The 16288-nt window shown below is 36.7% G+C and overlaps 1 protein-coding gene across 1 annotated transcript; it reads left to right on the forward strand.

Moving 5' to 3' along the window:
• The first annotated feature begins 1209 nt into the window (after nucleotides 1-1209).
• LOC143565143 (26S proteasome regulatory subunit 6B homolog) lies at nucleotides 1210-4857 on the forward strand. The gene is made up of 6 exons (XM_077052210.1): nucleotides 1210-1734; nucleotides 2863-3093; nucleotides 3179-3337; nucleotides 3451-3603; nucleotides 4440-4523; nucleotides 4598-4857. The coding sequence occupies exons 1-6, from the start codon at nucleotides 1261-1263 to the stop codon at nucleotides 4730-4732; spliced, it is 1236 nt and encodes a 411-aa protein (XP_076908325.1). The 5' UTR covers nucleotides 1210-1260; the 3' UTR covers nucleotides 4733-4857.
• Nucleotides 4858-16288: the final 11431 nt, after the last annotated feature.

Genomic DNA, 16288 nt, shown 5'->3' on the forward strand with positions numbered 1-16288 from the left:
TTGAAATTGTTCTAATAAAGTCACTCATAATTTTTTTGCTTCAATTAGGTTACTAAAGTATTACTCGTGTTCTAATCATAGATTTTTACCTAGATAGCTGGTTATGCAGGTTTTTTTTTTAATTAGTTTGACATTGCAAAATATTTTTTTTAAAACTGACAAAAGTAGAAAAAATTTCTGGAAAATTGAAAAAAAAAATGAAAAATTGCAAATATATTTCAAAATTCATATAGTTTTTTGCAATATTTTAGAATATATATATATATATATATATATGCATTTTTTCGCAATTAAAAAATTATTTTTCTCATTTTTTTACTAACTTTGTCAATTTGTTAAAAAATATTTTGTAATGTCAAACTATTTAGAAATAAAAAAGAAACCTACATAACTTGTTATCCTGGTAAAATATCTGAGATTAAAATACAATGGAAATTTTAGTGACATGATTGGAACAAATCATTTTATGAGTGAACAGATTGGAACAATTTCAAAACTTTCTTTTCTTTGTGTTTAGGCCATTGAACTTCTGAAATTGGAAAGTCTTGTTGTCTCACTCTAGCTAGACTATGTTGTCTTAACCGGACTTATACTGGCTTTAGAGTTTGGCTTGAGCGTTCCCCCGGGATGCCATACCATTAACTTCCACTTAACAGCTGTTATGCCGTCACAAGGAGGGCTGTCAAATTATGACAGAGACCTGTTAACACGACACGGGTTTTAACAGGTTTGGTCTTTAAACAGGTCTGTTAACAGGTTAACCTATTACTAAACAGGTTCATGTTCGTGTTTGAAAAAAATGACACAATTAGTTATCGTGTCGTGTTTAGCACAACAGGTCATCGTGTCTTATCATACTGTGTCCGACATGTTATGACAACCATAGCCACAAGTTTCATACCTCTATGATGTAACACACGGTAAGACGAAACCCATAAGGGCTCAGGATTCAAACTGAGATACAAGACTCAGCTTAAATCCTCTATTGTCATAGTCCATCAACGAAAATAACACAAGGATACAAAAACTTGAATAGAGAACCCAATTCTTCAACTATTAAAACTACCTCTTTTTTAACCAAAAAAATAAAAAAAAGTAAAAAAAAAAAAAGTTTGAAACATGCTATTTAAATAATCCGTAATAGAAAAAGAATCCCATCTTCACCTCTTGAAATAAAGAAAGAAGCCCAGAGATAAATTGCTCTTCAAGAAACCCCCAATTCTTCTCTCAAATCTCAATCTCAATCTCAATCTCACAACAATGGCGGCAACGATGGTTATTGACCCCAAACCCTCTTCTCCACCACCAGCCACCGCCTCCGACACCCACCTCCTCCTCACGGACTCCGACGACGACCTCTACACCCGCCTCAAAACCCTCGAACGCCAGATCGAGTTCATCGAGATCCAGGAAGAGTACGTCAAGGACGAGCAGAAGAACCTCAAGCGCGAGCTCTTGAGGTCCCAGGAGGAGGTCAAGCGGATCCAGTCTGTGCCGCTTGTCATTGGCCAGTTCATGGAGATGATTGACCAGAACAATGGTATCGTGGGCTCCACCACCGGCTCTAATTATTATGTTAGGATTCTCAGTACCATTAACAGGGAGCTCTTGAAGCCCTCCGCCTCCGTGGCCTTGCATAGGCATTCCAACGCCCTTGTGGATGTCTTGCCCCCTGAGGCCGATTCCAGTATCTCGCTGCTGAGCCAGTCCGAGAAACCCGATGTTACGTATAGCGTGAGTGCTTATGTTTTTTTCTATTTTTTATTGAATTTGGGCGACTGAGAATTAGTTTAGGTTAAGACATGATTACCCTGTGCTGCTAGACACGAACACGACACGGCAGTTTTCCAAACATGAACACGAGTTTGTTTAGAAATTAGTTACATGAGACGACCTGTTTAGGGACACACTAGATATGCAGTGAAACAAAAGTTGCAAGTATTATGAAAGTCTTAGTTAATACATAATCTTAACATATTTGAACCAAAAAACCATAAAAATCTACAGTTAAGTCATAAATTCATAAAAAGATATAAATAGGTCTAACAAGTTAAGAGGTGTTTAATCTGTTTAGACACGAATTAAACACGTCTTAGAGCATGTTTGGGATTGATTTGAAAAATGCTTATGGCTTTTCAAAAAGCCATTTTGAAAAGCCAGGATTTGGGGCTTTTAGAAAACTGCTTTTTAGCCCTTTCAAAAAGCTAAAATAAGAAAGTTTTTTTATGATTGCCAAACATATTTAAACTTATTGGCTTTTTGAAAACACCAATAAGCCAATAAGCATTTTTCAAACTCAATCCCAAACATGCCCTTAAAGGTGCCCAAACCCAAACTTGTTCAACTCCATGTCATTTCTTGTGTTAGAAAATGACAGCTTTAAAATTATTGATGTATTTGATCCTAGAAAGTGAATCTAAGATATCCTAGACATTTTAAAAAAGGGCGTTTTGTATCAGTTCATGTGAAGTTAGTGCTGTGATCTCCATCATATTGCTAATTTGCTGTTATTTATCTGTATGGTCTTTAACTAAGGGGTCGTTTGGTAGGCTCTTAATCTGAATCCGTCAGAGGTAAAGTGTGTTTGGTTCAGAAAGATGTTGACCCATTAAGAGGCTACCTCTATCAGTCAGGCGTCTTAATGGTTCAGCACAAGATTGCCAAACAGCCCCTAAGCTTGCTAGTTAGGTAACATGCTTCTCTTTTGTATTTTGTATACAATTTAGAGAAGATTACTTTTGACTTAGTAGCTTTTTATATGTAATTTAGTAATATATCAACTATTCAACTGCTGTAAATTACAATCACAATAAACCTTTGAATTAAGTAAAAAGCTCTTTCTTGTTTTGAAATTTGCTATAGGATATTGGAGGGTGTGATATTCAAAAGCAGGAAATACGTGAAGCTGTTGAGTTACCTTTAACCCACCATGAATTATACAAGCAAATAGGAATCGACCCACCACGTGGTGTTTTGCTCTACGGTCCACCTGGAACTGGAAAAACCATGCTTGCTAAGGCAGTGGCAAATCACACTACAGCAGCCTTTATTAGAGTCGTTGGCTCCGAGTTCGTTCAGAAGTATCTTGGCGAGGTAATATTTTATTATTAATTACATTATAATACCCTCAGCCAGTAACTCAGCTATAATATTATATGTATTTCATGTTATATTGTAGGGCCCAAGAATGGTTCGTGATGTCTTCCGTCTTGCTAAAGAAAACGCACCTGCAATTATCTTTATTGATGAGGTGGATGCAATTGCTACTGCTCGGTTTGATGCACAAACTGGTGCTGATAGAGAAGTGCAACGTATTCTCATGGAACTTTTGAATCAGGTGATTTATGGTTAATATATAACTTTAGTATTGATGGTATGGTTTCAACTTTAAAGTTGATGTGTTGTTATTTTGACTTACGAAGTTGTTGATTTCATTTGGGCTTTGTTTAGATGGATGGGTTTGACCAAACCGTGAATGTTAAGGTCATAATGGCAACTAACCGAGCGGATACTTTGGACCCTGCACTTCTTCGTCCTGGTAGACTTGACCGCAAGATTGAGTTTCCTCTGCCCGATAGACGACAAAAGAGGCTTGTTTTTCAGGTGAGATGTTAGATTTATATCTCTACTCCTAGCTACAAGTGGAAAATTTGATGGATCCATTTTTGTGTGGATGGATCGGGTTGGGCTACTGTGCAAGCGGGCAAAATATATAGTTATAAACATGTCAGATGGGCCTAGGGATGTAAACAGACCGAACCTGAGCTTGCCTAAGTTTGGCTCATTTAAGTTTAAATTTAATCTAATAAGAGAGTTGACGGAAAAATCGAGCTTGCCGGAAAAACGTTGTAGATTTTTAAGTGATTGTAAGCTCACAATGAATATATGTTTAAGAGTTAATTACTCAGATGGTCTCTGTGGGTCGCTTTGGACCTTAAGGGTATTTTAGTCATTTAACATGCACTTAACTGGAAAAACTTATGGCCATCCATTCCATTTCCAAAGGCCATCCATGTTCCACTATAGAAATATTGGGAAGCATACATTTTATTTTTCAAACTGAAGGACCAAACTTGCAATATGGACAAACCACCAGGTCCATGCGGTTAATTAACTCTAATTACTAATATATAGTGATCTTTATCAGAATTATATATATACATATATATAGTGATATATTTTATGCAACTTTGCATGTGTTATGTAAACTTATTTTATGTATGTAAATACTAGACTCGTGAGCCTACAAGCTTAGTATATGAAGCTCTGGCTGGAGCTTGTTTATTCAATGAGCTCTAATTTAGGCTTGAGACCGGGCTCGATCTTGTTTAAAATCTGCTTGATTTGAGCTTTTAACAAGTGAACCATTTACTCCCTTGAATGGGTCAAATGTAGTTGAAAATGTATTTTTAAAGCTTAAGATGGTAACTGTTGTGTAGGTTTGTACTGCTAAAATGAACTTGAGTGATGAAGTTGACTTGGAAGATTATGTTTCTCGACCCGACAGGATCAGTGCTGCTGAGGTAACTTTTTGTTACTGGAATCTATTCTTTGCTGGTCCCTTTTCTTTGCTTTCTTATATGTTTGTTGCCTACAGATAACAGCAATTTGTCAAGAAGCGGGTATGCATGCGGTGCGCAAGAACAGGTATGTTATTCTTCCCAAGGACTTTGAGAAGGGATACAGGACCAATGTCAAGAAACCCGACACTGACTTCGACTTTTACAAGTAATCAACTCCAAGCATACTCGTTTTATAATTTGTGTTATGTTTGAGACTTCCGTAATGCTTGTATTAGAGATATTTGGTGTTTGAATTTGTTGGATCATATGTTATCTATTTGATTTTATCTAGTTATCGGAATCCTGCAAAAACTTGTGGTCGTTTATTTATGCAATTATTTATCTTCTGTTTAGGATTAGTTTATGTTTTACTTTCCTCCTTAGGTGTACACTCAACAGTAAAATATGTGTTTTATTAAGCTTTAAGAATGGGTTTTGGACTGAGGTTATTTGTCCGAAGTTCAGGTACTGGGTGATATAAACCTATTATAAATATATTATGTAAGTATTGCAGACAAAGTTTAGGTGAAAGAGCAATACAAACTAGACAAAGTGACCTTCCTTTTGATAAACCATATGGAAAATGTTGAATTCGGTTAAACCTGTGTCTCTAACAATGGTTGGTATAATGATAAATGATCTTCTCCAGCATGTCAATAAGAGGTTAGATACTTAGATGTATGTATATTCGCATTTAGGTTAATTTATAACAAACAATTATAGGATATATTGTGATTTTTGTCTTTGGATCCCGTTTGAAACCATGTATTATCCTGTTTGACTTGGATTTAACTGGTTTCATTGATGGAGTTTTCCTCCCGATTCTAAATTGGCAGTGCGGTTCAGTTTTAAACCGGCATCTCCCAAACTGATTCAAGGTCCTGTCGCTTTCAGTTTAGGAACCGGTTTTGGATCCCAAATCAGTTTTGAAATTAGGAAAATTTTACATTTTTAGAAAATGGATCCAAGACGACTAGTTCATAGAGCCAATGAAAAACGAACATGTGTCTATAAAGCTGACGTGACGACTGGTTTGTGAAAGCAATCTAAGCACCAGCAAAGCAGTTGGCCCGACGACTGCATTCATATCTATGCCGGGCCGACTAGATCGTAAACATGCCGACTAAATTGTGAAAACGCCGATTAAATCACAATCGACTAGATCACACCGTCCGACTAGAATGTTAAAAACAATAAGAGCCTGACTAGATTATGAAAAAAAATCGAGTAGATCGTGAAACCTCGACTAGATCATGAAAAGGGCGAGTAGATCGTGAATCGTCGACTAGATCATGAAAATGTTGACTAGATCGTGAAGTTTTCAGAAATTTCTACAAATATACCAATTAATACTAAAGTTACAAAAAAATAACAAACAAAGTTATATGATTAATATGATTGAATTTATTGTTACAAATATATCAATTTAAATATTAAATTTTTAAAAATAAAATACATCATATTTAAATAAGTTGGTGTGCGTGATTGGAACCAGCGACTAGATATGGCGTTTTCTCTACGCCCTTGACTTAGGCGACATAAACATTATAATGTCGGGTGCTCTAGGTTCCAGTTGGGTCGTCTCTCTAAGTATCTAGCATGACCCCCCGACGAAACCTTTCCGGCGAAATATGGCGGATGGAGCAACGGTGGTGGTAGTTGGAGTAGTGTGATATGGAGTGCGCACCCACTTCCACACTTACACCTCACATCCTAATTATGAGGCTACCTATTCTAGCAATAGAGACGGACCATACAATATATGTTGTTTTGGTTACGTGGTTTTGTTCTTTTCTTTTTACAAATCTTGAAGACATTTTGCAAGGATATTGGTTTTGGATATATTTTGGTGGTTTATATTATATGTCCCGATTCTTGCCTATTTATAGTATAAATGTTAGTATTTTTTCAATTTTTTAAAATATTTATTTACTATACACCCTTGATTAAAACCATTTACAAACAATTTGAAAATGATTTTTAAAATGATAATCTAGTCGTCCCAGTGTTTTTGTATCATGATCTAGTCGTCCCGTTTTTTTTTTTTTGTATCATGATCTAGTTGGCATGTTCACGATCTAGTCGTCCCTGATTTTTTATAATGCCTTTTCAAAATCTTCATATTTGATATGATCTAGTCGTCCAACATAACGTACTAGTCATCCCGTGTTTCTAACAATGTGATCTAGTCGGTTGTGATATTGTCAGCGTTTTCATGATCTAGTCAGCATGTTCACGATCTAGTCGGGCCGATATAGACATGAATGTAGTCGTCGGGCCGACAGCCGACTGCTTTGTTGGCGCTTAAATTGTCTTCACGAACCAGTCGTCACGTTAGCTTTATGGCCACGTGTTTGTTTTTCATTGACTCTACGAACTAGTCATTTTGGATTGTTAAAAAGTCGTTACGGCTATTTTGCAATGAACATTTTGAGAACTCTTTGTATGGACAAATTTAGAAAATCCTTTTCTATTTTCTAAATTGATTATTATGGAATTTTCCCTTTGAAATTTGAAGGGCACCCCGCACTCTAGGCTCTAGCGATATGTGATGTGGGCTTTTAGGTAAACGGACTTGTGATTCTAGTTTTTAGGTAAATGGACTTGAGTGTGAGGTGGGCTTAAAGATGGGTTTTCATTCCTTTTGGGTAGTGTGTTCACTGTTCAATAGAGTCGTTTTATTTCTAATTTTTTTAATGGCTAAATATATCAATCAATCAATCAATCATACCCAGTAAAATCCCACCGACAGCAAAGCTATAAGTAGGGTCTGGGGAGGGTGGGATGTAGGCACACCGTACCTCTATCCAAAGGAATAAAGAGGTGGCTTTTAGAGAGACCCTCGGCTCTAAGTACATGTGTATGAAGCAAAATAAAGGAAATCAAAGTTTAACAGCTATATAAAAACTACTACTAATTATAATAATATTAATAATAAGATCACAGTTTAACAGCTATATAAAAGCTAATAATAATTATAATAATAATAATAATATATGTAAGGGAAATACCATTATGGTATGTGACCTAAATAAGTTAAGTCTAAGCCCTAAGGTATTCAATTCTCTCTAAAAATCCTTAACTTTAATTCTACTTCTCCACGAATTCCTATCCTCAACCATGTCCTCGGAGAGGTTTAGGTCTATCAAATCATGCCTAATCCTCTCATCCCAAGTCAATTTCGGTCGTCCTCTACCCCTCCTCCCCTCTATAGTAATGTTGTCTACGGATCTAACAGGATTCGTCGTCAGTCTTCTCTTTACATGTCCAAACCATCTCATCTCCACTCTCTTATCTTGTCTGCTATGTTCGCCACCCCTAATCTCTCGCGAAACACAACGTTTCTTATTCGGTCTAGCCTTGTGTGCCCACACATCCAACGTAGCATTCTCATTTCTGCTACCTCCATCTTCCGCACTTGTGCCTTCTTGATGGCCCAACAATCTGTTCCATATAGCATTGCAGGTCTAACTGCCACCCTATAGAATTTTCCCTTTAGTTTAGTCGGGAAACTCTTGTCGCACAATATACCTGTGGCTGCTTTCCATCTACACCATCCTACCTGAACTCGGTGGGTCACATCACTGTCTAATTCCCCATCGCTCTGTACAAAAGATCCTAAATACTTGAACTTCGTTACCTGCGGGACCACCTGCCCTTCAATTGTGATCTGTGCGTCTTCATTGTCGTTTATCCCACCAAAATCACAGTGGAGGTACTCCGTCTTAGATCGGCTAATCTTTAAACCTTTTGTCTCTAAGGTTGTTCGCCACTCCTCAAGCCTCATGTTTAGATCTTGTTTTTTCTCAGCAAGTAACACAATATCGTCTGCGAACATCATGCACCACGGGAGAGTCCCCTGAATCGACTTTGACAGCTCATCCAAGACTACTGCAAAGAGAAACGGGCTCAACGCTGACCCCTGGTGAAGACCTACCTCTACAGGAAAGAAATCAGTATCCCCCACTGGCGCACGGACACTTGTTTCACTCCTGGTATACATATCCATAATTATCTCTATGTATTTCCTGGGCACTCTTCTACCCTCCAAGCACTCCCAGAGCACCTGTCGTGGCACACTGTCGTAGGCCTTTTCTAGGTCAATAAACACCATATGTAGATCACGCTTCTTCTCCCTATACTTTTCCATTAATCTTCTTATAAGGTGTATTGCCTCTGTGGTGGAACGCCCCGGCATGAAGCCAAATTGGTTGACCGTAACCTGAGTTTCTCGTCTAAGTCTAACCTCAATCACTCTTTCTCATAGCTTCATAGTATGACTTAGTAGTTTGATTCCTCGGTAGTTACCACAACATTGGGCGTCTCCTTTGTTCTTATAGATAGGAACTACAACGCTGCTCCTCCACTGGTCTGGCATCTTACCTGATTTGAGAATACTATTGAACAGAGTAGTTAACCACATGACTCCTTCCTCCCCCAGACACTTCCACACCTCGATGGGTATGTTGTCTGGGCCAACCGCCTTAGACCTTCCCATCCTCCTCAGTGCATCCTTCACCTCTTCTCGTGTGATCCGTCGGCAGTAGCAGTTATTCGATTGTTGTCGTTGAAAGTTTGTGTTGTCATGTTCTTCTTGGTAAGCTCTCCCATTGTTAAAAAGATTGTGGAAGTAGGTTTGCCATCTTAGCTTGATGTCCTGCTCCTTGACCAGTACATGCCCATCTGTATCCTTTATGAACTTCACCGGTCCTAGATCTTGCCTTCTATGCTCCCTGGCTTTGGCAATCTTAAACATAGCTTGTTCCCCCTCTTTTGTTTGTAGACTTTCATACATCCGTTTAAAGGCCGCCTTCTTTGCTTCCGCCACTGCCTTCTTCGCCTCTATCTTGGCCGTTTTGTAGTTGTCCCTCAATTCCACTCGCTCCTCCTCATTCGTGCACCTCATTAGCTCCCTAAAACATCCTTGTTTGTCCCTTATCTTGTCTTGCACTGCGTCATTCCACCACCAAGACTCCTTATGCCCACTTGTCTTTCCTGTTGTGACCCCGAGAGTCTCCTTTGCTACTTGGATGATCTTTGTCTCCATAGCTTCCCATATATGAGTTGAGTCCCCATTTAGTCGAGCCCGCGTATGCAGTATGAGTTTATCCTTAAACAGTAGGAGATTTTCGTCCTTCAAATTTCCCCATCGAATTCTCGGTGTACATTTCTTCTCTCGAACAGTCAGCTTATTTCTGAAGGCTATATCTGTCACTAGTAGTCGATGTTGAGTCACAACTGCCTCCCAGGTATGACTTTGCAGTCCTTCCACCAACGTCGGTCTCCTTGCCTCATCAAAAGGTAGTCAATTTGCGTGTCGCGTCCGCCACTGCTAAAAGTGATTAAATGAGAATCTTGTTTCCTAAAATAAGAATTTATAATACCTAGGTCATGTGCCACCGCAAACTCTAGAAGATCTGTTCCGGTCTCATTCCTATCACCAAAACCGAAACCCCCATGTACGGCTTGAAAACCATCGTTAGCCTTACCAATGTGTCCATTAAAATCACCTCCTATGCAAATCCCCTCCCCCTAGGTATGCCCCCTACCACTGCGTCTAGGCAATCCCAAAATTCTCTCTTTTCCTGATCCCCTAGGCCTACATGAGGCGCGTAGGCGGAGACTACTGCCACTACTTCCTCTCCTAGTACTAATTTCAACACCATAATCCTGTCATTATGTCTTATCACCTCCACCACACTAGTGTGTATTTCCTTAGCCACTAGAAACCCCACTCCATTCCTAGCTCCATCAGACCCCGAGTACCACAACTTATACCCATTACACTCAGCCCCTCTATGTCCTTTCCACTTAGTCTCCTGGAGGCATGCTATCTGAACCCTACGTCTTTTAAGCACATCTACCAATTCTAGCAACTTACCATTTAATGTTCCTACATTCCAAGAAGCCAAACGCAATATACGCTCCCTATCTTTACTCTTTCCTACACCCCTCGTTTCAGGACATGGTCTCAAGTAATAGTCATGGTTCCTACGCTCTATGGTTGCAACTAGTCACACAAACACAGGCAATAGAACACCAAATCAATAATAATAATAATAATAATAATAATAATAATAATAATAATAATAATAATAATAATAATAATAGTAACAAAAACTAATAATAATAATAATAGTGTGTAGCAATAACAATAATAGTCAAGAGATCTTAAAATGAAAATAAACTCCAAAGATCCGGATCACGTAGTAATAATAATATAAAAATAACAATAGTAATACTTTTAATAATAATATCCTTATTAAATAATATCCTTATTATTTAATTATAGTAATGAACGATCTCACCAAGTAATTGCAGAAGATAAAAAATAGTAAGGAACGATCTCACCAAGTAATTGCAGTAATGATAGGATAGTTGTAACCTTCACTTAGGGTTACAAACTATCAGAAAATCCCGCAGCCAAGAACGATTCCTTCTTCAACTGTTGTGACCTTCAACAATAACAAGATCGACGAGAAGCAAATCGATCAGTATTGAACCAAGAACACCGTTAGGGTTTCAGATTTGAAAACCCCAAAACACAACAGCAGAACACCGTTAGGGTTTCAGTATTGAAACCGATGTGGACTTAAAGCAGAACACCGTTAGGGTTTCCAGAAGCTTCCCTCACTTAGATTGAAACACGTTAAACTGAGGGATTGACGGTTGACTGTGATGGTGACAAATACAAGGTTGCCGGAGACTGGTGGCGGTACGGCGGTGATACGGTGGACAACCGGCGTATGGTTTCACTTATGAATCGTTTACTGGATATTGATGTCGCTTGATGTTTTCAAGAGGAATCAAATAGAGACATGAATTGTTCGAATCAATTGAGGAATCAACCTATTGAATGGCCACCGATTCTAATTTGTAAAGCAGACGACTCGGTTGGAAGTTAATTGTTGTGTTTAAGCTTTTCAGAATTGAGATTGATAGAGATAGAAAGAGAGAGATGGAGACCTGTGAGATTTTTTGAAAAGTTATTAATGGCTAAATATATGTACTCTATAAATATATGTACTCTATATGAAGATTGAACCCTTAACCACTAAATTCACATAAAAATCACTTTACCGTCTCCACCAAAGTGGGAATGGCAGATTAATGAGTTAATTTACTATATTTGTTTATTTATCTTTTAGTAAGTAAAAACTGATAAAGTTAAAAGTTTAAATAATATTTTTGGTCTTCAATGGTTACAAAACTGTAACGGGTGCCACATTGCCATATCGGTGTCAAAAAGCCTTGGTGTTGCTCGAATCTTGAATATATAGAAAAGTTTATAATGTTGGTCGACGCCCGTCCCTCTTTTCGTCCGTCGGAAATAACTTTCAAAACTTGTTCTACTCGAAAAGAATTCATAAGCAACTCTGAACTATATCCAAAATTCTTTGAATTTTCTAGATAAGTCTGCATGGTCAAAGTCAAAGATAGGTCAAAGTTAAGGTCAATATACTTATCAAGGAGAAATGGACAAGAAAGAAAAGTAAACTTGTATCTCATGACAACTGTGTTGGGTACTTTTCTCATTTTGTTGGTGTCCTTTTTATTTCTCTAGCTCATCATCATCATCATCATCATCATCATCATCATCGTACTCAGTATATCCCACCAATAGCAAAGCTATGGTAGGGTCTGAGGAGGGTAAGATGTAGGCAGCCTTACCTCTACCCCATAGGGATAGAGAGGCTGCTTCCGGTGAGACCCCCGGCTCGATAGTAGTTTTGCATCAAGCCTTGGACATAAGGCACATAGCACTCAATCATCGGGACACCAGCTGATCGATGCATGTACCCTTATCTTTCAGCTATCAACGCCACTACATGATGCCTGATTAACCGCCCGTCACTTTTAACGTTATTTTCACGAGATTAGTAAAATAACGTCAAAATTAGTGCAATTTCACTTTTGCCCACCCGAGGGTTCACACATATATACATCATATGTGCGCACCACAAGCAGGGCTATTTATTTCTCTAGCTATTTGTATGAAATAACTTGCATCTCATGACAACTGTATTGGGTACTTTTTTTTCTCATTTTGTTGGTGTCTAATTTGTTTCCTTTATTTCTATGAAATAACAAGACGTCTATATCTTATCCAAACCATGAAATATATATTTCAATGATAATGATTTGGTGGTTTCAATTTGTTTTATTGGTCTTTTAGTTTCTATAATTATTCTTTATTGCAAATCCATTATTTATAAAGAATAGTAATGGTTTATTTGTAATAAACCATTATTAGCGTATGTGTCTGACAGTTACATGGTGCTTCGAGCTACAATGCTTGCCTTGATTACAATGTGCTTTCTACATATAACGATGCATCATCATGATGTGCCTTCATGTTAAGGTGAGTGTTACGACTGTCCTAGAAAAGAAAAGTAACGAAACTGCAACAACTAATCTGTTGTTGACTCGGTGGAAGACTTGGCGATAGCTACAAAATTGAATAGAAAACCATACCTAAACAAAAGCAATGCAACAAATAGAGAATGATTGGACAAACGAGAATTACGTGGTTTGGTCTAGCCTGACCTACGTCTACGACTGCAACTAGTGAAACATTATTATTACTTTCGAGGTAATGAGAATTACAATCACATAGGGGGTGTGTAGACATGCTAAACGACCAGAGTTTCCCTAATACTAAACTTCACGACAGAGAAACATCCAAAAGTAAGTTTGTCGGAAAATGACAAGTTGTCAAATTCCCTTCTTTTGACGGAAAACACGAATAGGGTTAGGGTTGGTTGGCCTATTTTTCTCATCAGTCGTCACACACTTAACGCTTTACTGTCAGAATTATATAATTTTAGTGAAGACAATTATCGCTCTACCCTATAAAAATGTTTTATTCTTGTAAAGGTAATCTAGATGACTAGATGTGCCTTTAAAATATGGTGGAGAAAATAATTAATCAAGACAAAGAAACGCTAGTAGTGGATTATTGTTGAATTAGGTATATGTTATGTTTCTAGACTTATTATTCCAAAGCCAGAGGGCTAATTGCCATCTTTAACCACTTCTTGCCCACCACCTCCGGTTCTCCAAGATAGCATCTTTAGTTAATTATATTATCATCCCGCTCAATATAACCAAAAAGAATAAACCAAAAATTTATTTATTACATTTTTATTTATATATAACAAGGTGGATACATATATATGATTGGTTTTTTAGTATGTGACACACGATTTAAAGTCGGAAACAAAACTACACAAATAAAATCACTTTATTCCAAGTGTGGCAGACAAAGCAAACAACAAATGGTATAACACCAGGGTTTAGAAATTGTTGAAGAATGAAGACTACACTTACGTGAGTATGGAAAAATGCGTTGGACTACATGGTTGGATTTTGTGGTCAATATTTGAAACGTTTATCAATAGTATATTTAATAAAACTTGTGACTAAAATTTGATAATTTCATGAATAGTAAATTTAGTGAGAGGTAGAAATCATAGTTTTTAATATATATATATATAATACTAATTAAATAAACAATAAAAACTATTACTAACCACTCAGTACATATGACCTAGAAAATTCTTGATGTTTGAGAAATAATTTATTTCGTCTGTTGGTTTTGAATGAGGTGATTGTGACATAAAAAGAAAAAGAACTATCGAGTTAAGGGGGTGTTTGGAATTCCTTATTTTTCTCTTCTTATAACTTATGAAATTGAATAAGTCCTTTTTTCTCCATTTTAGTGTTTGGAAACTTATAAGAACTTATGGGTTTCTCCTTATTTATAAGGTTAAAAGATGGGTTTTGAATAAGTTGAGATATTCTAACTTATCTCTTTATATGTTTTGAAATACCCTTTCCACCCTTATTCCCTTATTCCACCATATCCTACACTTGTATAAAAATGTCATTTTTGGTCATTTTTACATCAATAAGTTAAACCAAACACTTTTTAAAAAATAACTTATTGACTTATATTAATCCAAACACTTTTTTTAAAACTCCTTATCAAATAGTCACAAGACCTTTTATACTTATCACAAAAAGTTCTTTTCACTTTAAATAAAGAATCCCAAACACACCCTAAATGTGAGGTTAAGCCCTTAGGCATAAACATTGACACTCAAGTCAATCAAAAAAGGAACCAGTTATCACAACGAATTACATATAATATGCAAGAATCAGGGTGCTTCCTCACAAAGGGGTCGTAGTGACCTGACCTGGACTATTGTTTACCAACAACACATGTCTTTACAAAGTCAGCCTAAGTATTCACGTACACTGCACTAGAATAGTATAATTCCATATTATTATCATCATTTCAATATATTAAATACTCTAATAAATTATATATTAAATACTCTAATAAATTACACAAGATTTGTACGGTCACCTCCTAAATTTGTAATTGATGTAACAAATCTAACTGTGATAAGGTGCCTTTCACATAAAATTGATTCTCAAAATATATTATTGTTATCGAGATTCACAAAATAAGTGTACAATAAGGCATTACAACGAATTAATAACATTTGACATTCTTTGACTTTGAAGTAAAGCATACATATATACATAATGGATTATTTAGAATATTAATTTGTGAAATGAAACAGGATTGATATTTGATACTAGATTATATGACTTATACGCTTATAAAATTAAAACTAATTAATATTAAATATCAAGAAATAATTAGACTAAGTGTTATGGCATCAAAGGGGGGCGCCACACATGCCAGCTCAACCAACCTTCAACCAAAACACTCATGGCGCTACCCTCTTTCTTCTTCTCTCGCCACACCATTAACGTCCAACAATCACCACCAAAGCTCCATCTGTCTACAACCCAATTAATTTGACCTATGTGGAGGGTGGGTGAGGGGTGCCAGTGCCCTCATCATAACACCGAGTCTTAAATTGAGCTAATATTTTAGAAATTACCATTCAACATTCAACAACTTAAGTCAAAATAAACATCATTTTCAATCATTGCTAAACTCGGCACAACCTAAAAGTATTGTTGGATTGTAGTTTAATTATAGCTAGTGGTTGCTTCACTAATGAGAAATAAACCATTCTAAGCAAATTGTAAGGATTTGTATAGGGCTTTTTTGGACATATATGATACTGTTTGATTTTTGGTGCTCTCTTGCTATACTTCTAATTATTTTTGGTTTAACATGGTGTTGATGGGTTCACATGATAAATATGGATACACTCATCAATGCCGATACTGGTTTTAGCATAATTGCCTCGTGATGACAGTTAAACTTAGCATAAATTTTGCATAGCCTTTTTTTAACTTACGAATTACCATATTCTCAAAAATGTAAGTATTATTCATACTTGCATTTTTGAAGTGTCTGTTCATTAGTACCGGTAGTTCAGAGATGTTAAATACTTGTTTATTGACATTTTGTTTAGTAGGTAAAAGGAACCAAATGAAGTTGTAATGAAATTATAGATTCTTGAACTTAACATAGAAATTTGCCAAAAGTGGAGTGGGTAGATAATTCTAAAATTGAGGGGCTTAAAGTAATTATAATAAGTTGGTTAAATGTCATGGGAATAGAGTGTTGGAAGATAGTATTCAATTATTCATGCATGTTCACAACCCAATTCTGATGGTAGTTCAAGTGTTGCCCTCAGCGGGACCATTCATGCAAATGGTTGGTGGTCATGCATTTCCATTTCTATACCATAATATTATGGTAAAGATCAATTTTCCTTAAATTTAGATATTCAGTA

This window comes from Bidens hawaiensis, unplaced genomic scaffold (genome assembly GCF_021521415.1).
Source record: "Bidens hawaiensis isolate Kalapana, Puna unplaced genomic scaffold, B.hawaiensis_p1.1 tig00022288_1, whole genome shotgun sequence".
In the NCBI taxonomy this organism is placed as follows: domain Eukaryota; kingdom Viridiplantae; phylum Streptophyta; class Magnoliopsida; order Asterales; family Asteraceae; genus Bidens; species Bidens hawaiensis.

Excerpts from the sequence above, each read along its gene's own strand:
- LOC143565143 (XM_077052210.1), top strand. The coding sequence starts at position 1,261 with ATGGCGGCAACGATGGTTATTGACCCCAAACCCTCTTCTCCACCACCA. Across the intron at positions 1,735-2,862 it reads AACCCGATGTTACGTATAGC|GATATTGGAGGGTGTGATAT; the intron begins GTGAGTGCTTAT and ends AATTTGCTATAG. Across the intron at positions 3,604-4,439 it reads AAAAGAGGCTTGTTTTTCAG|GTTTGTACTGCTAAAATGAA; the intron begins GTGAGATGTTAG and ends ACTGTTGTGTAG.